This window comes from Rattus norvegicus, chromosome 3 (assembly GCF_021556685.1).
Source record: "Rattus norvegicus strain SHRSP/BbbUtx chromosome 3, alternate assembly SHRSP_T2T, whole genome shotgun sequence".
NCBI lineage: Eukaryota > Metazoa > Chordata > Mammalia > Rodentia > Muridae > Rattus > Rattus norvegicus.
The window spans coordinates 117,633,256-117,647,310 of record NC_141536.1 but is presented as its reverse complement, the minus strand read 5'-3'; the positions used below and the strand labels follow the sequence as shown (position 1 = coordinate 117,647,310).

Here is a 14,055-nt window from a genome sequence, read left to right as displayed (position 1 = left end):
AAACTGTTCCTTAAATACTGCCTAAAGGGCTGAAGGGGGAAAGGTCACTCCCTGTGAGACAGACAATGGTGTGGAAGTCCATAGTCACTCTCTGGGGTGGGGTGTGGGTACTCTGGGCTTCTTTCTCCTCAATAAGGCAAGAGTTGGGGAAGTTGTTCCTTGAGTCTCCAGAAATTTTCTGAAATAGGAGGGGTTGGACCAACCAGATATCAGGGTGCTGTTAGGATGCAGAAAACAAAAGGTTCACTGACGACAAAATGTTCACAGACATGAGAGACTGGGGTGAAAGAAGGATCCGGACCCTGAGTCTCACATCCTGCCTGGCTCTTTCTCCACACTGCCACTTCACGAGCCTGTACAGGGATAGGATTCTAGAAGATACTGAGAGGAGTTCCTAAGAGCTAGGTGGAACAACATGGCAGGTAGCCTCTCCTCCCAGGGCCTGCTTACCCGACAAAGGCAGCGTGTGGCTATCCCTGAGTAATCAGTGTGTGTGTGTGTGTGTGTGTGTGTGTGTGTGTGTGTGTGTGTGTGTGTGTGTGTGTGTGTGTGTGTAAACCTCAGGACCCTCCATACCTTCAATCCGAACGCCAACTTGGTTCTTCATACCTATTTATATACAAATTCCCGCAACACTCCAAATGCCTGTCCAGCTCACCACCCCCTTTCACGGTTGAGCGACAGTGGAGAGAACTGTGTGGAAGCTATCATTGAGTGGGAAGGAGTAGCTGGAGAACAGTACTTTGCTTAAGTTTGTGCTCCAGGGACAATAGGAGGCTCAAGGTCTGTAGAATCAATTACTGAGAAACCACGGAGGGTTGGGCCGGGGATTGGGGTAGGGTTGAGGAAAGAGGTGCTCATCGCTTATCAGAACTCACCACGAGCCGCTCTCCAGAGACCCGGCCACCTCCTAACCTGGGAGAGGGATGCGCCGAGGGCGGGCGCCAGCGGGTGAACACGCGCGAACGTGGGCGGCTTAGAGCGCTAGCCCACGGGCAAGTGCAGAAAGCGGCGTGGGCGGAGGTTGGGGACCGCCCTGGCGGTCGGGGGCGTGGCGAGGGCAAAGGGGCGCGGCAAGGGCGGTTTGGGGGCGACTCAGCAGCCCGAGGGCGTGGCTGGTAGTGGTGCTCAGCTAAGGTGGGGGCGGAGTTCCTCCAAGCTTTTAAAGCAGGCGCGCCCGTGCCCTCCGGGCTCTGGTGAGTGGCCCTGCACTGTGGAACTGTTCCGAAACTTCGTAGTCCCTCCCAGGCCGGCACCCCACGACTCTCAGGCCTGCGCACGCGAGCAGCCGCGGATCCAGAACAGATCTCCCGGGTGAGGGCGCGACTTTGGTTGCAAGCGGCCTCACGCCGCACGGTTAGGAGCGCGGCGCGGCTCTCAGGAGTGTCACCGACTCCTGCTGCGAGCCCGCCTGGAACAGCAGAGTCCTGAGTGAGAAGCCTGGGCCACGGCCACGCCAGGGGTGTACGCCAGCACCGGCCTCTCAGGCCTGGGTGGGCGAGAGGCTGTGCGGATTTCGCGCCTCCGGAGGGGTTCGACCAAAAGAGGTCCGAATGCTAGTTCACGCGCGCGCGCGCGCGCGTTAAAGGGCGGCCGGGGACACCGTGGGCATCCTGTCGGTGTTTGTTTTGCGTTCGTCGTCTTGACACACTCTCCGCAATTGAACGAAAGATGTAACGTAACCGGCGGAGAGGAGGGTGGGGAGCTCGGAAATGGGCAAGGTGGCGCTTCAGTGTCCTCAGCACCGGATTGCCTGCCGCCGCCTAGAGTTAGAATCCATCTGAGCCGGGTGTATCCGGCCATTCACCTGCACGTGGGTGTGGTCTGTTCTCCTTCGCTACCGCCCGGAGCGCCTCTGAATCCTGCCCATCCACTCACTCTGAGTGCTGCGAGTGTAGACTACATCCCTTTATTCTGCACGCCCCTCCCTCCCGTGTGTTCTTCCTTGCACAAACATCCCGGATAGTATCTCCAATTTTAGTGTGTTCTGCATAACCACTCCACCCCTTCTTTCTGGGCCAATGGCTCCTTCTTTCCGAAATCGCGGGACACGGTGCAACCCGGGGATAGAGGCAGTTGCTGGATTGGTCCCCTGGGTGACCCCCTAGGCCATTGAAGAGGTTTGGAAGATCTGCGATTGAGATGGGTGTGTGTGGCCCCTGGCAACCAGGGCAGATCTGAGGAGAGGTTCATGGACACACCCCTACCTCAAAGTGCTGGCCAGGCTGGGCTGGATCCAGGGAGGAGGCGATTTCCAATTGCCTTCCTCCGGAGCTGGATAGCGCTCAGTCAGAGAGGCTCAGTCAGAGAGAGACGCTTTGGCTAATGAGCTGAGTACTGATGATAATTTTGTGATGACATGACCTGAGAAAGTACCCTTCATTTCCCTTGCGTGCATAGGCAGCCCATAGTAGACGGACTAAGAGATTTAATACCCTAGAGTAAGGATGGTCTCCCCAGGCACTGCAGGCTCCCCTTTGTAGTATGCTGACTCTTGAAGTGAGCTCGTATGTGTTCCTTGGAAGGATGAAGAGTCAGCAGGCATGGGGTGAGCTAAGGCCCAGGAGCTGTCCAGGGCTGGTCCACAGGGTTGGTAACTATTCTTTGGCTTCTCTTGTAGAAAACTGTGCTTGAGCCATGTCACAGAATGAACACTGTCAGGACTCCGGTGAATACTTCTCAGGTGTGTATCTAGAAAATCTGGGGAACTCAGCCCCGTGTACCTACCAATGAACGCTTGGCAGAGTCACTTGTCCGTAGCCCAGTGCTGGAGTGGTTAGCTCCCACCTATCTGAAGGCCATGTGGCTTGCCAAGTCGGCAGCTGATGGGTCTGAAAGGCAACCCCGGGTGCTGAGGTCCTGGGAGGGCAGATGGCTACCAGCACCGCTTGCAGTTTTCTCCTGTGGCTCACTGTGCCCTTCATATCTGACCAGCTCCATGCTCTGTATGCCTTGATTGCTCAGTCCCCACTCGGTTCTGGAGAGAGAAGCTACAGTTGTCCCTGCTTCAACTGGCTAGCTTCTTCCTTGTGTTTGGCCCCATGCTGCTAATCTGCCTACCCTTTTGTTTGTTTGTTTGTTTGTTTGTTTCATTTGATTTTGTTTGAGAAAAAAAACCACATCATGTAGCCTAAAACTCCCCATGTAGCCAAATATGAACTTGAATTTCCAATTATATCCAAATACTAAGATTACCAGTTTGTGCCACACATATTAGGCACAAATGCTACACACTGAGCTGCAGTCCTTGCTTTCCCAGGTTGTTTAGTAGCCCAGTGTTTAGGTGTCTTGGTGTTGCGTTTTTTTACCCAGATCTCCAGGGCTCTTTGTGTCAGGCTGGAAGCTTAGCTTTATGGCTATGCTACTCAGAGTGGCACGGTGGGAGACCTAAGAGGTCTGAGAGCCAAGGCTAAGAAAAGGTAGGGCCCAGGAAGAGAAAGATGTACCCGGCTGGGAGTGGCAGCGGAAGTCAGACTGAGCCTGGCTGCTGGAGGAACCAAGTGGGCTTACTTAATTATTTAGGCGGGGTCTTGGGTAGCCTAGGCTAGCCTCTAGATCACTGTGTAGCTAAGGATAACTTTGAACATCTGAACCTCTTGCCCCTTCAACAAGCCTGGGCTCCCTGGTTCCCCTCCCAGCCCAAGTAGTTTTAAATAAGTTAGGCCTACATTAAAGAGGGTGGTTGCCATGTCCTCCACAATAAAGGTGTGGGGGTAGGGGTAGGGAGATAGACTTCTTTTGGCACAGTGATTCTCCAGGCCTGGGGGTGGGGTGATTACCAGGGCCTGAGCTCAGGATATCGAGGTACACGGCCTGGGGTGTTCAGAGGAAGCTAAAGGGCAGGACTGGAAATGAGTCAGGGTGAGTCACTGTGTGGCAGGTGTGGGCATGCCACTGACCTGTCCCCGTCCCTGTCCCTGTCCCCGTGCAGGTGTTCGTCAGTCACTGGGGGGCTCTGGATTTAATGGCCTCTTTCCTGAAAGTCCCCACAGGTGTGGGGCTATAGGACAGTCTGAAAAGAGAACTCTAGGAAGGGGGAGTCAAATGAGCTCGAAGACAACCCTGGAGGGGGAGACACTCTCTGCTGGCTTATAGGACAAGAGTGGGCATGCCTGTGGCCTAGCTATCTGGCCGAAGGAGAGATGGAGAGAGTCTGACTGACCAGAGGCCGTTATACCAGGCTGACTCAGGCTGTGATTTTTCCAGAGCTACAGGGAAAAGGGATGTTTTCATGTTATATAGATCCTTCTGCATCGAGGAAAGGGCTTGGTGGGAGCCGGACTGAGGAGGCCTTCCATCTTCCGGCTGTTCCACAGGCTTTCTTACCAACTGCTGAACTGAGTCTCAGCCTTGCTGTTCTGCTCTCAGTCTCACCCGTCCTCCCTGGGAGGAGGGCTCTAAGCCCTGCACCAATGAGGTCAATGAGGTGGGGGGGGGCACTCGGAGCTGCAGCAGCTTCACCTTCCCTGGGGAAATACGCACACGCACGCGCACACACACACTCAGACAACACAGACTATTGAGCATGTGTTTGTGTAAGTGCATATGTGTATAAGGCCAGAAGAGGGCACCTTCTCCCTTGGAGCTACAGTTAGGAGCATGTTCGAGCTGCCCAGCATTGGTGCTGCGTGGGATCTGAATTCCTGTCCTCGTGATTAAGCAAGCAATCCATGCTTATCATAACCACTGAGCCATCTCACCAGCACCACTTTTTTTTCCTTTTTTCAGAGCTGGGGACCGAACCCAGGGCCTTGCGCTTGCTAGGCAAGCGTTCTACCACTGAGCTAAATCCCCCACCCCAGCACCACTTTTTTATATTTTGAAATAGAGTCACACTAAAGCTCAGGTTGGCTTGGAACTCATATAATCCTCCTGCCTCAGCCTCCTGAGTGCTGGGCTTTACAGGAATGAGCCTCCTGTACAAAGTGTTTGTTTGCCTTTTGGTTTTGTTTTTTTCTTTGACTAAGACTAATTGTGTAGCCCATGCTCGCCTTAAATTCCTGAGCTTTACATTCTAGGCACGTAACTCTATATGTAGACCAGGCTGGCCTTGAACTCATACAGATCTGTCTGCCTCTGCTTCTCAAATGCTAGGATTAAATGTGCCACCTGACCTGGCCTAGCACTACTGTTTCTAAGCTGAAGGGTCAGAATAGTACAGAACCTTGGTTCTTAAAGTTGAAAACAAGGGTACAAAAGATCACCCAGCCGGGGCTTCAGCTCTGGGTGTCAGCTGCCAGACTCTGAGTAGGGACAGGCAGAACCAGCCATTCTGCCTCCCTAAGCCAAAGCTCCCTCCTTGACTGGTGGGATCATCAGAGGATACACACGGGAGACGGAGCATGGGTACCCACGTCTTGGGTTGAGAGTCCCTTCTCGTGGTATCACTGATAGATGGTCTCTCCTGGTGACAGCCGCCACTCTGGGATACTTCAAGAATGACACAGATGATAACCCTGACGTCCGGGAGGACAGCCTGGGGGATGAGGTCTTTGACACCGTCAACTCCTCCATTGTGTCTGGCGAGAGCATCCGTTTTTTTGTCAATGTCAACCTTGAAGTGCAGCCTTCCAAATCTGGTATGGGGATGGTAGGTGGCCCCACTCTGCTAAGGAGTCCTGAGAGGGTGGGACAGCATACTGAGCTCTCTTCCTATTCCTCCAGACATAGAAGCTGCAACTGGAGGCTGCGTGCTCTTACACACCTCCCGCAAGGTGAGGCCCATCCTCCAGGGCTGTGCTGGATCTCCAGTTGGGGCTCAGGAGACCTGATTCCCTTGTATCTGCTATGTTGTCCCCATGTTCTCTGGCCTTCCTAAACAGGGATGTCAAACTAGCCCAAACCTGAGTTTCCCACCTGGTTCCTGGTGGGCAGGGATAGTCATAGACCACTGCGGAGGGCAGGTAGTGGCAATCAGGACAAGTGTCTAACAGCCTGTGTGGTTTCTGTACCTGGGGTCCCTACAGTATCTGAAATTAAAGAACTTCGAGGAAGAGGTCCGTGCACACCGTGACCTGGACGGCTTCCTGGCCCAGGCCAGCATCATCCTGAATGAGACAGCTACCTCACTGGATGATGTGCTCCGAACTATGCTAAACCGCTTTGCCCAGGACCCCAACCATGCAGAGCCTGATTGTGACCTGGACCTGCTCATGGCTAAGCTCTTTACAGATGCTGGGGGCCCCATGGAGAGTAAAGTCCACCTGCTGTCAGATACCATCCAGGGAGTGACCGCCACTGTCAGAGGACTGCAGTACGAGCAGTCATGGCTCTGCATCGTGTGAGTTGCCATCCTACAACCACCATGCCTGGTCCCCTACTGTTATCTGGGTATCTCATGTCCCTGGAGAAACCGTCCTCCACACAAGGGACAGAAGTGTGATGTCTGTCCCAGGATATGATGAGCCCTCTGTCCCACCTGATCATCTTCTTCCTCTTCCCCCTCTTCCTCCTCTTCCTCATCTTCTTTCTCTTCTTCCTCCTCCTCCTCTTCCTCCTCTCCCCCCTCTTTCCCATCTTCTTCCCCCTCTTCCTCCTCCTCTTCCTCCTCTCCCCCCTCTTCCTCCTCCTCTTCCTCATCCTCTTCTTCCTCCTCCTCTTCTTCCTCTTCCTTCTCTTCTTCCTCCTCCTCTTCTTCCTCTTCCTCCTCTTCTTTCTCCTCTCCCCCCTCTTCCTCCTCCTCTTCCTCTTCTTCCTCCTCCTCTTCTTCCTCTTCCTTCTCTTCTTCCTCCTCCTCTTCTTCCTCTTCCTCCTCTTCTTCCTCCTCCTCTTCCCTCTCTTCCTCCTCTTCCCCTCTTCCTCCTCCTCTTCCTCATCCTCTTCTTCCTCCTCCTCTTCTTCCTCCTCCTCTTCTTCCTCTTCCTCCTCTTCTTTCTCCTCCTCTTCCCCCTCTTCCTCCTCCTCATCTTCCTCTTCCCCCTCTTCCTCCTCTTCTTCCTCTTCTCCCCCTCCTCTTCCTCCCCTTGTTCTTCCTCCTCCTCTTCTTCCCTTAATGTGTTTGTTTGGGTGTTGTGTGTGCACCGTATGCCTGTCACAGATGCCAGAGTTCCCGGTGCATTGTAAGCAGCTGTGTGGGTACAGGGAATTGAACGCCGCTCCTTTGTAAGAGCAGCCAGTGCTCCTTACTGCTAGGCCGTCTCTCCAGCCCTCCCGTTGTCTATTTGTCTCCCCTGGTAACCTCTATCACAGGCTTGGCAGGGTGGCAGGAGCCTGTGCTCCTGAGGGTGGCAACTGTTCTTTGGCTCTTCTCTTCCGAGCAGCTGTACCATGAAGTCCCTACAGAAGCGGCATGTGTGTATCAGCCGCCTGGTTCGGCCACAGAACTGGGGGGAAAACTCCTGTGAGGTTCGCTTTGTCATCCTGGTGCTGGCCCCACCCAAGATGGTGAGTTTCAATGTTGGGTGCCTTGTGAGGCAGGTCCCAGGCTGCTCTGCCCATTCCTTGGGAACATCCCCTACAGGTCGCCTCAGACCCGCTCTTCCGGTCTGTTTGATGCATATTAGAGGTGTTCTTGCAAAGTCTCTGTTGCATCAGAATTTCCCTGGAAATGCCCAGAAGGTTGGCTTTCCCACTGAAGAGAAATGCTTCTGACAGTTACTGACTCAGGTGGCTGGCAGTGTAGCTTGGTGGCAAGGCACGTGATCAGTATGCACAAGGCCCTGGAGTCAAGTCCCAGCATAATGACTGTGTGCATTTGGACCATTCTTTGGCTGGCTTCTCAGCAGCCTTCTTCCTTTAGGGTTTGCTCAACAGGACCTTCACTCCTTGGACCCTGCCTTTGCTGGGGCTGAAACTGGTCTAGTCTGGGAGTTCTCCTAATAAGGAAAAGGTTTAAAATCCTGAATAGGGAACTGTAAGCCCTCTGCCCAAAGCCATAGACGGCCTTAATATTTAAACTTTGATTAGCAACTGCTCTCTCTGTTCTTCATTCTTCCCTGCTGGGGATGGACCTCACACACACATAGCTGGACACCTGCTCTGTCACCGACCCACACCTCTACCCTTCCTTAGTTATTTTGAAGCAGGCTGGAGGCTGGCCTTAAACTCCACATCCTCTTGCCTTCCCAGTGCTGGCCTTCTCCTAGGACATCCACTTTCTTTTCTTTCTTTCTTTTTATTTTATGTGCATTGGTGTTTTGTCTGCACTCCTATCTATGTGAGGGTGTCCGATCCCCTGGAAATGTAGTCACAGACAGCCATGAGCCACCATGTGGGTGCTGGAAACTGAGCCCAGATCCCCTCAAAGAGCAGTCAGTGCCCTTAAAAGCTAAGCCATCTCTCCAGCCCTTCATTAGCTTTTGGATGACTCTGGTGCAAGCTGCTTTCTCTGGATTTTCTGGGTACCAGGAGGGGGGCTGCTCCACCAGCAGTCCTATAGATGTGCTGCCTATAATATCCCTGTGCTAGAAGACAAGAGAACACCTCCTGAGTTAGAGGGAATGGCGCTGGAAGTGTGGCCAGAACAGTCGCCTTGAGGAAGTTAGGCTCCCACCCAGCACAGCCAACTGTCACTCCAAGTCTGACAGAGGGGCCTCCGGAGACATGAGTGAGGGAGCGAACAAGCCATGTGTCAGCTGTCACTGTGAGAATCAACTTGAAGGAGGGAAGGCCTACTTCAGCTTGGGGCTCCACCCCTTGGCCGGCTGGCTTCGTGGTCTTGGAGCAGAATATCGGGATGGCAAGTGCTGTTCTGGAGGAACAGAACTGGTGCCCTCACTAGAGGCTGGCTCTGGCTCTGTGGCAGCAGGCTGGCATAGCATATCTGATGCTATAAGTTTGAATCCCAGCACCTCACAAAAAGTAGGGGAATGGTCCCGTGACAGGATATACCCTTCTAAGGAGTACTCCCAATAGCCTACTTCCTTAGACCACATAGCCTCTTCCACAACTTCTCGGCAATGCCATGAAATTGTAACTGTGTCAGGGTGTGATTCCATGATGAGGTCAGAGTCCTCAGAACCCAGTTAAGGGGTCAAGCCTTTCAATGCATGAGTCATTAGGGGAAGTTTCATATCCAGACCTTAACACTTGACCGTGTCAGGACGTCAGGTAAGAGAATAAGGTCCGACGGGCCTGAACCTCTTTCAGAGCCAGACAAACCAGAAGACACCCAGACCTACTGAAATGTGTTAGGGATGTGTTAAGCTCCATGTGACTTCTGGTCAGTGCTCAAACCTTCTTGCTTCGGACAATGCTAGTGTCTGAGTTATTTAAAAAAAAAAAAAATTAAGCAAAGCCTGGTGGCTCATTGCCTATAATCCCTACTCTTGGGTAGCTGAGGACACCATAGTTCTAGACCAGAGTGTGAGCCTATGTCAAACGAACCAAAAGGAAAGAAACCACCAGATCCATGGTGGTTCAGGGGACCTGCTGGCCTAGGGGAATAGTGGCAAGGTGCATGCATGCCTGAGCTTTCGGGACCTACTGCCAGTTGTCTGTGCCTGACCGCACTGGGCAAAGGCAGGGTTTCCTCTGCTGCGGGAGCTCGAGGTGCTATCCTCTGCCTCCAGAAAAGCACCAAGACTGCGATGGAGGTGGCACGCACATTCGCCACCATGTTCTCCGACATCACCTTCCGCCAGAAGCTCCTGAAGACCCGCACAGAGGAAGAGTTCAAGGAGGCTTTGGTGCACCAGAGACAGCTGCTCACCATGATGATGCCAAGAGCAGCCGGGCACAGCATGAGCTCCCTCCATACTCACAGACACCCTCGGGTACAGCAGGGGGGGGGTGTGGTGGGAGGAGCATGGGCCATCCAGGGCCAACTCATCCTGTCTTTTCTCCCAGCCCCCGAAATGCAAGGACTTTTTCCCGTTTGGGAAAGGCATCTGGGTGGACATCATGCGCAGGTTCCCTGTGTACCCGCTGGACTTCACGGACGGTATGTGCCCAGCCAGAACTCAGCCTTTCAGGCCACGAGGCCACGTGCGCCTGCCGCGCATCCTCCGCAAATGCCGTCTGTCTTGCGTTCCCAGGCATCATTGGGAAAGGCAAGACTGTCGGCAAATATGTCACCACCACGCTCTTCCTCTACTTCGCCTGCCTCTTACCGACCATTGCTTTTGGATCCCTCAACGATGAGAACACAAACGGAGCCATCGGTGAGGGGCTGGGGGTGGTCGGGATGTGCCAGGCAGGACTCTGGGCAGTCAGTGGTGACCTCTGACCTTACCGCCTCCACAGATGTGCAGAAGACCATAGCAGGACAGAGCATCGGAGGCCTCTTGTATGCACTGTTCTCTGGGCAGCCCCTGGTGATCCTGTTGACAACCGCACCCCTGGCCATCTACACCCAGGGTACAGTGGGGTTAAAATGGTAAACGGTCCCGGAACCCACCTCAGCCCTGACTGTCCTTCCTGCCCTGTTTACAGTGATCCGGCTCATCTGTGATGACTACAACCTGGACTTCAACGCCTTCTATGCGTGGACAGGCCTGTGGAACAGCTTCTTCCTTGCGCTTTATGCCTTCCTCAACCTCAGCCTGCTTATGAATCTCTTTAAGAGGTGATTTGTCCTGGGCTGCAGGGTCCGGAGATGTGAGTCAGCCTCATGACAAAGCTCTGTAACCCCAGGATAGCGTGTTCTCCAAGAGGTTGAGGTGGGCTTCTTAGGAGTGGCCCCACTGGGGAGTGGTCCTTCCATGGGGAGGGTCTATGCAGGGATTTGGGGAGGCCTTCACTAGTTACCCACACACATCTCGAGGCAATTCACCTCCTTGCAGGTCAACAGAGGAGATCATTGCTCTGTTCATTTCCATCACGTTTGTGCTGGACGCTGTCAAGGGCATGGTCAAAAGTGAGTACGAGTCAGGTGTGCTGGACACTCCTTTAACCCTATCATTTGGGAAGCAGAGGCAGGAGGATCTCTGAGTTTGAGACAGCTAAGTGAGTCCATGCCCAGCGGGGGACCTGCTTGGGGGATGGGCGCTCTCAGCTGTGGCCTACTGGGGCAGAGGAGAAGGTATGAAGCTAAGGTTGTTCTTCCCACGGCAGAGATGCTGTAGAAGCTATGACCGGCACGCAGCAGCCCTGTGTGCTGCTGAAGGGGAGATAGTTTCTCCAGGCAAAACCAGAGGTGGGGCAGAGACACTGGGCCAGGCATGAGGGGGTGTTGGGTGTCAGCGAGACTTGGGAGACAAAAGATAGATGGACAAGCGGTAGCTCCTTGGAGGGGCAGAGCTCTCTCCTATTCCTTCTGTCCTCTCTTAGAAGCCCTCTCTCCCTTTATGGCCCCTCCCCTCCCCTTCAGCATCCCGACCTCCCTTGGGACACCCCTCCATCCTATATCTGTATAGAAGCTAAGCCACAGCCTCCCAGATGGCTTAGGCCTGTTGACCTGTCCCACAGTCTTCTGGAAGTACTACTATGGTCACCACTACCACACAAAAAGGACTTCCTCCTTGGCAAGCCTGTTGGGCATTAGCAGAAGCCCCAACACCAGTCTCCACACTGCACTCAACACCAGCTTCTTGGCCAGCCCCATAGAGATGACTACAGCCAGCAGCCCCATCAGTACACACTCCAACCAGGCTACTGCAGTGCTCAGCCTCCTCATCATGCTGGGCACACTCTGGCTGGGCTACACCCTCTACCAGTTCAAGAAAAGGTAAGGCCACACCCTTAATCCCAGTACTGAGGGGGTGGAGGCAGGAGGATCTCAAGTTCAAAGCCAGCCTAAGCTATATAGACTCTAGTTCAAGATTTCCTCAAAAGAAACGAGGGGGCTCACGCACGGGGTGGGGTAAGGGCCGGCCAGCCCCAAGCCATGCTGACACACCCATCGTCTCCAGCCCCTACCTGCACCCATGTGTGCGTGAGACCCTGTCTGACTGTGCCCTGCCTATCGCCGTGCTCTCCTTCTCCCTCATCAGCTCCTATGGCTTCCAGGAAATTGAGAGTGAGTTGGGATGGGAGGCATGAGCTGGGGGTGGTATGGCTTTGCTCCCCTGGGAACTGTGGGCCAAGCCTGTCCCCTGTTGCAGTGAGCAAGTTCCGGTACAACCCCAGCGAGAGCCTTTTTGAGGTGGCACAGATCCACTCTCTGTCCTTCAAGGCCATCAGCAGTGCCATGGGTCTTGGCTTCCTGCTCTCCTTGCTTTTCTTCATTGAGCAGAACCTGGTGGCCGCCCTGGTCAATGCACCAGAGAACAGGTACTGGGGGCTGTGGGAGGGTGGGACCAGGTCCCAGACTTCTGACAGCCAACGGGACTCTGTGTGTGTGTGTGTGCCTACCTCAGGCTGGTGAAGGGCACTGCCTATCACTGGGACCTCCTGCTGCTTGCCATCATCAATACGGGGCTGTCTCTGTTTGGGCTACCCTGGATCCACGCCGCCTATCCCCATTCCCCTCTGCATGTGCGGGCACTGGCCTTAGTGGAGGAACGTGTGGAGAATGGGCACATTTATGAAACGTGAGTATGAATGGTCCCTAGAGTCCTAGGGCAAGAGCCAGGTGTATCGGAAGGTCAGAGGGGGACAACCTTGGCCTACAGGTGACCTAAGGTAGGATTGTGGCTTAGAGACAGGGGCTCAGAGGCACTGCAGCCCTAGCTACACCCGCATGCGGCCCCATACTCTGGGCCCCCACAGGATTGTGAATGTTAAGGAGACTCGGCTGACTGCGCTGGGTGCCAGTGTCCTGGTGGGTCTGTCCCTGCTGCTGCTTCCATTCCCGCTGCAGTGGATCCCCAAGCCCGTGCTCTATGGACTCTTCCTCTACATTGCGCTGACCTCCCTGGACGGCAACCAGCTCTTCTCACGTGTAGCTCTGCTGCTCAAGGAGCAAGTGGGTGCCTGGACACAGGGAGGGGGTTGGGGGTGGGAAGACACCCGCCCGACTGCCTGGTTGCTGCTGCCCACAGACGTCATACCCACCCACACACTACATCCGGAGAGTGCCCCAAAGGAAGATTCACTACTTCACGGGCCTGCAGATTCTGCAGCTGCTTCTGCTCTGTGCGTTCGGCATGAGCTCCCTGCCCTACATGAAGATGGTCTTTCCGCTCATCATGATTGCCATGATCCCAATCCGGTAGGACCAGACTGGGCAGCTGTCAGGAGGGCTCAGCCCAGGGCTGGACTCGATGGGTGCCTACTATAACTGCCCACCACTCAGTGTACCTCTCCCTCTGCTCTGCAGCTATAATCTGCTACCCCGAATCATTGAAGCCAAGTACTTGGATGTCATGGATGCCGAGCACAGGCCCTGACCTGCACCAGCCTCCCCATCCTTCAGGCCTGCTCCGTGGCAATGTGTGGGGAGTATGATCTGCTGTGGCTCCAGCCCGTCCTCATTGCTGTCTTGTGGCCTAAAGCCCCTTGGCGTTGTGGTTTTCAGAGGTGTGTGATCACCTCTCGCCCCATCAACATTTAGTTTGGGGTCAGAAACACTGTCGGCGTGGGGCTGAGAAGAGTGGATATTCTTTTGATAAAAGAGTTGATGCCCAGGAGAGAGCCCATTTCCTTGATTGTATAAGGAACTCGATTGTGCACATTAGTGAATAAAAGTCTTGTTTCTATGCTTTAACATGCTGCCATCCTCCTTGGTACTCCCCCAGGACTGGAGAACAGGAATCAAACCCACTGCGGGGAGAATAAAAGGGACCAGTGTTGAGCACCCTGTATATGCTGTCACCCCATTGAGAGGCCACTGCAAAGGATGCATTCTGGGTACAAAGACCCAGGACAGGGTTTGGGTAGAGCGAGGTGCTGTGCAGTGTATGAAGAACGTAGGTGCAGGATCTGGCTAAGGATGAGAACAAGAGTGCCCTGCACAGCCGGTGATGTGATCTGGAGACCTGGATGTTGACTGTCCTCCAGTTCCAGTGAATTACTGAACCCTCATGCCTTTGGTCATTCCTGTCTCTGGAACACAACTGTTGACGAGTCTTGACAAACAGAACAGAAGAAAACCCAAATGGATAGACACTGTAGTAACCTGTGGTAGTAAACCCATGTGGGTAAGCACCTTAGCAGTCACTCGCTTCTCCACTGGAACTTATGACCTCCCTAGTCACAGGTCATCTAAGTTCCCCATGCCATGTGACCTTCCTCCCT

At 54.1% G+C, this 14,055-nt stretch overlaps 1 protein-coding gene across 2 annotated transcripts; it reads left to right on the top strand.

Moving 5' to 3' along the window:
• The first annotated feature begins 1,187 nt into the window (after window positions 1–1,187).
• Slc4a11 (solute carrier family 4 member 11) lies at window positions 1,188–13,525 on the top strand. Of its 2 annotated transcripts, none has more exon segments than NM_001107775.1 (19): window positions 1,188–1,314; window positions 2,621–2,683; window positions 5,415–5,579; window positions 5,665–5,714; window positions 5,967–6,280; window positions 7,260–7,383; window positions 9,510–9,713; window positions 9,787–9,880; window positions 9,975–10,100; window positions 10,183–10,296; window positions 10,372–10,504; window positions 10,722–10,795; window positions 11,347–11,605; window positions 11,790–11,896; window positions 11,982–12,150; window positions 12,237–12,410; window positions 12,589–12,784; window positions 12,861–13,030; window positions 13,139–13,525. In NM_001107775.1, coding segments are annotated over 18 exon segments (2,589 nt in total). In that variant the 5' UTR covers window positions 1,188–1,314; window positions 2,621–2,637; the 3' UTR covers window positions 13,209–13,525.
• The last annotated feature ends 530 nt before the right edge of the window (window positions 13,526–14,055 follow it).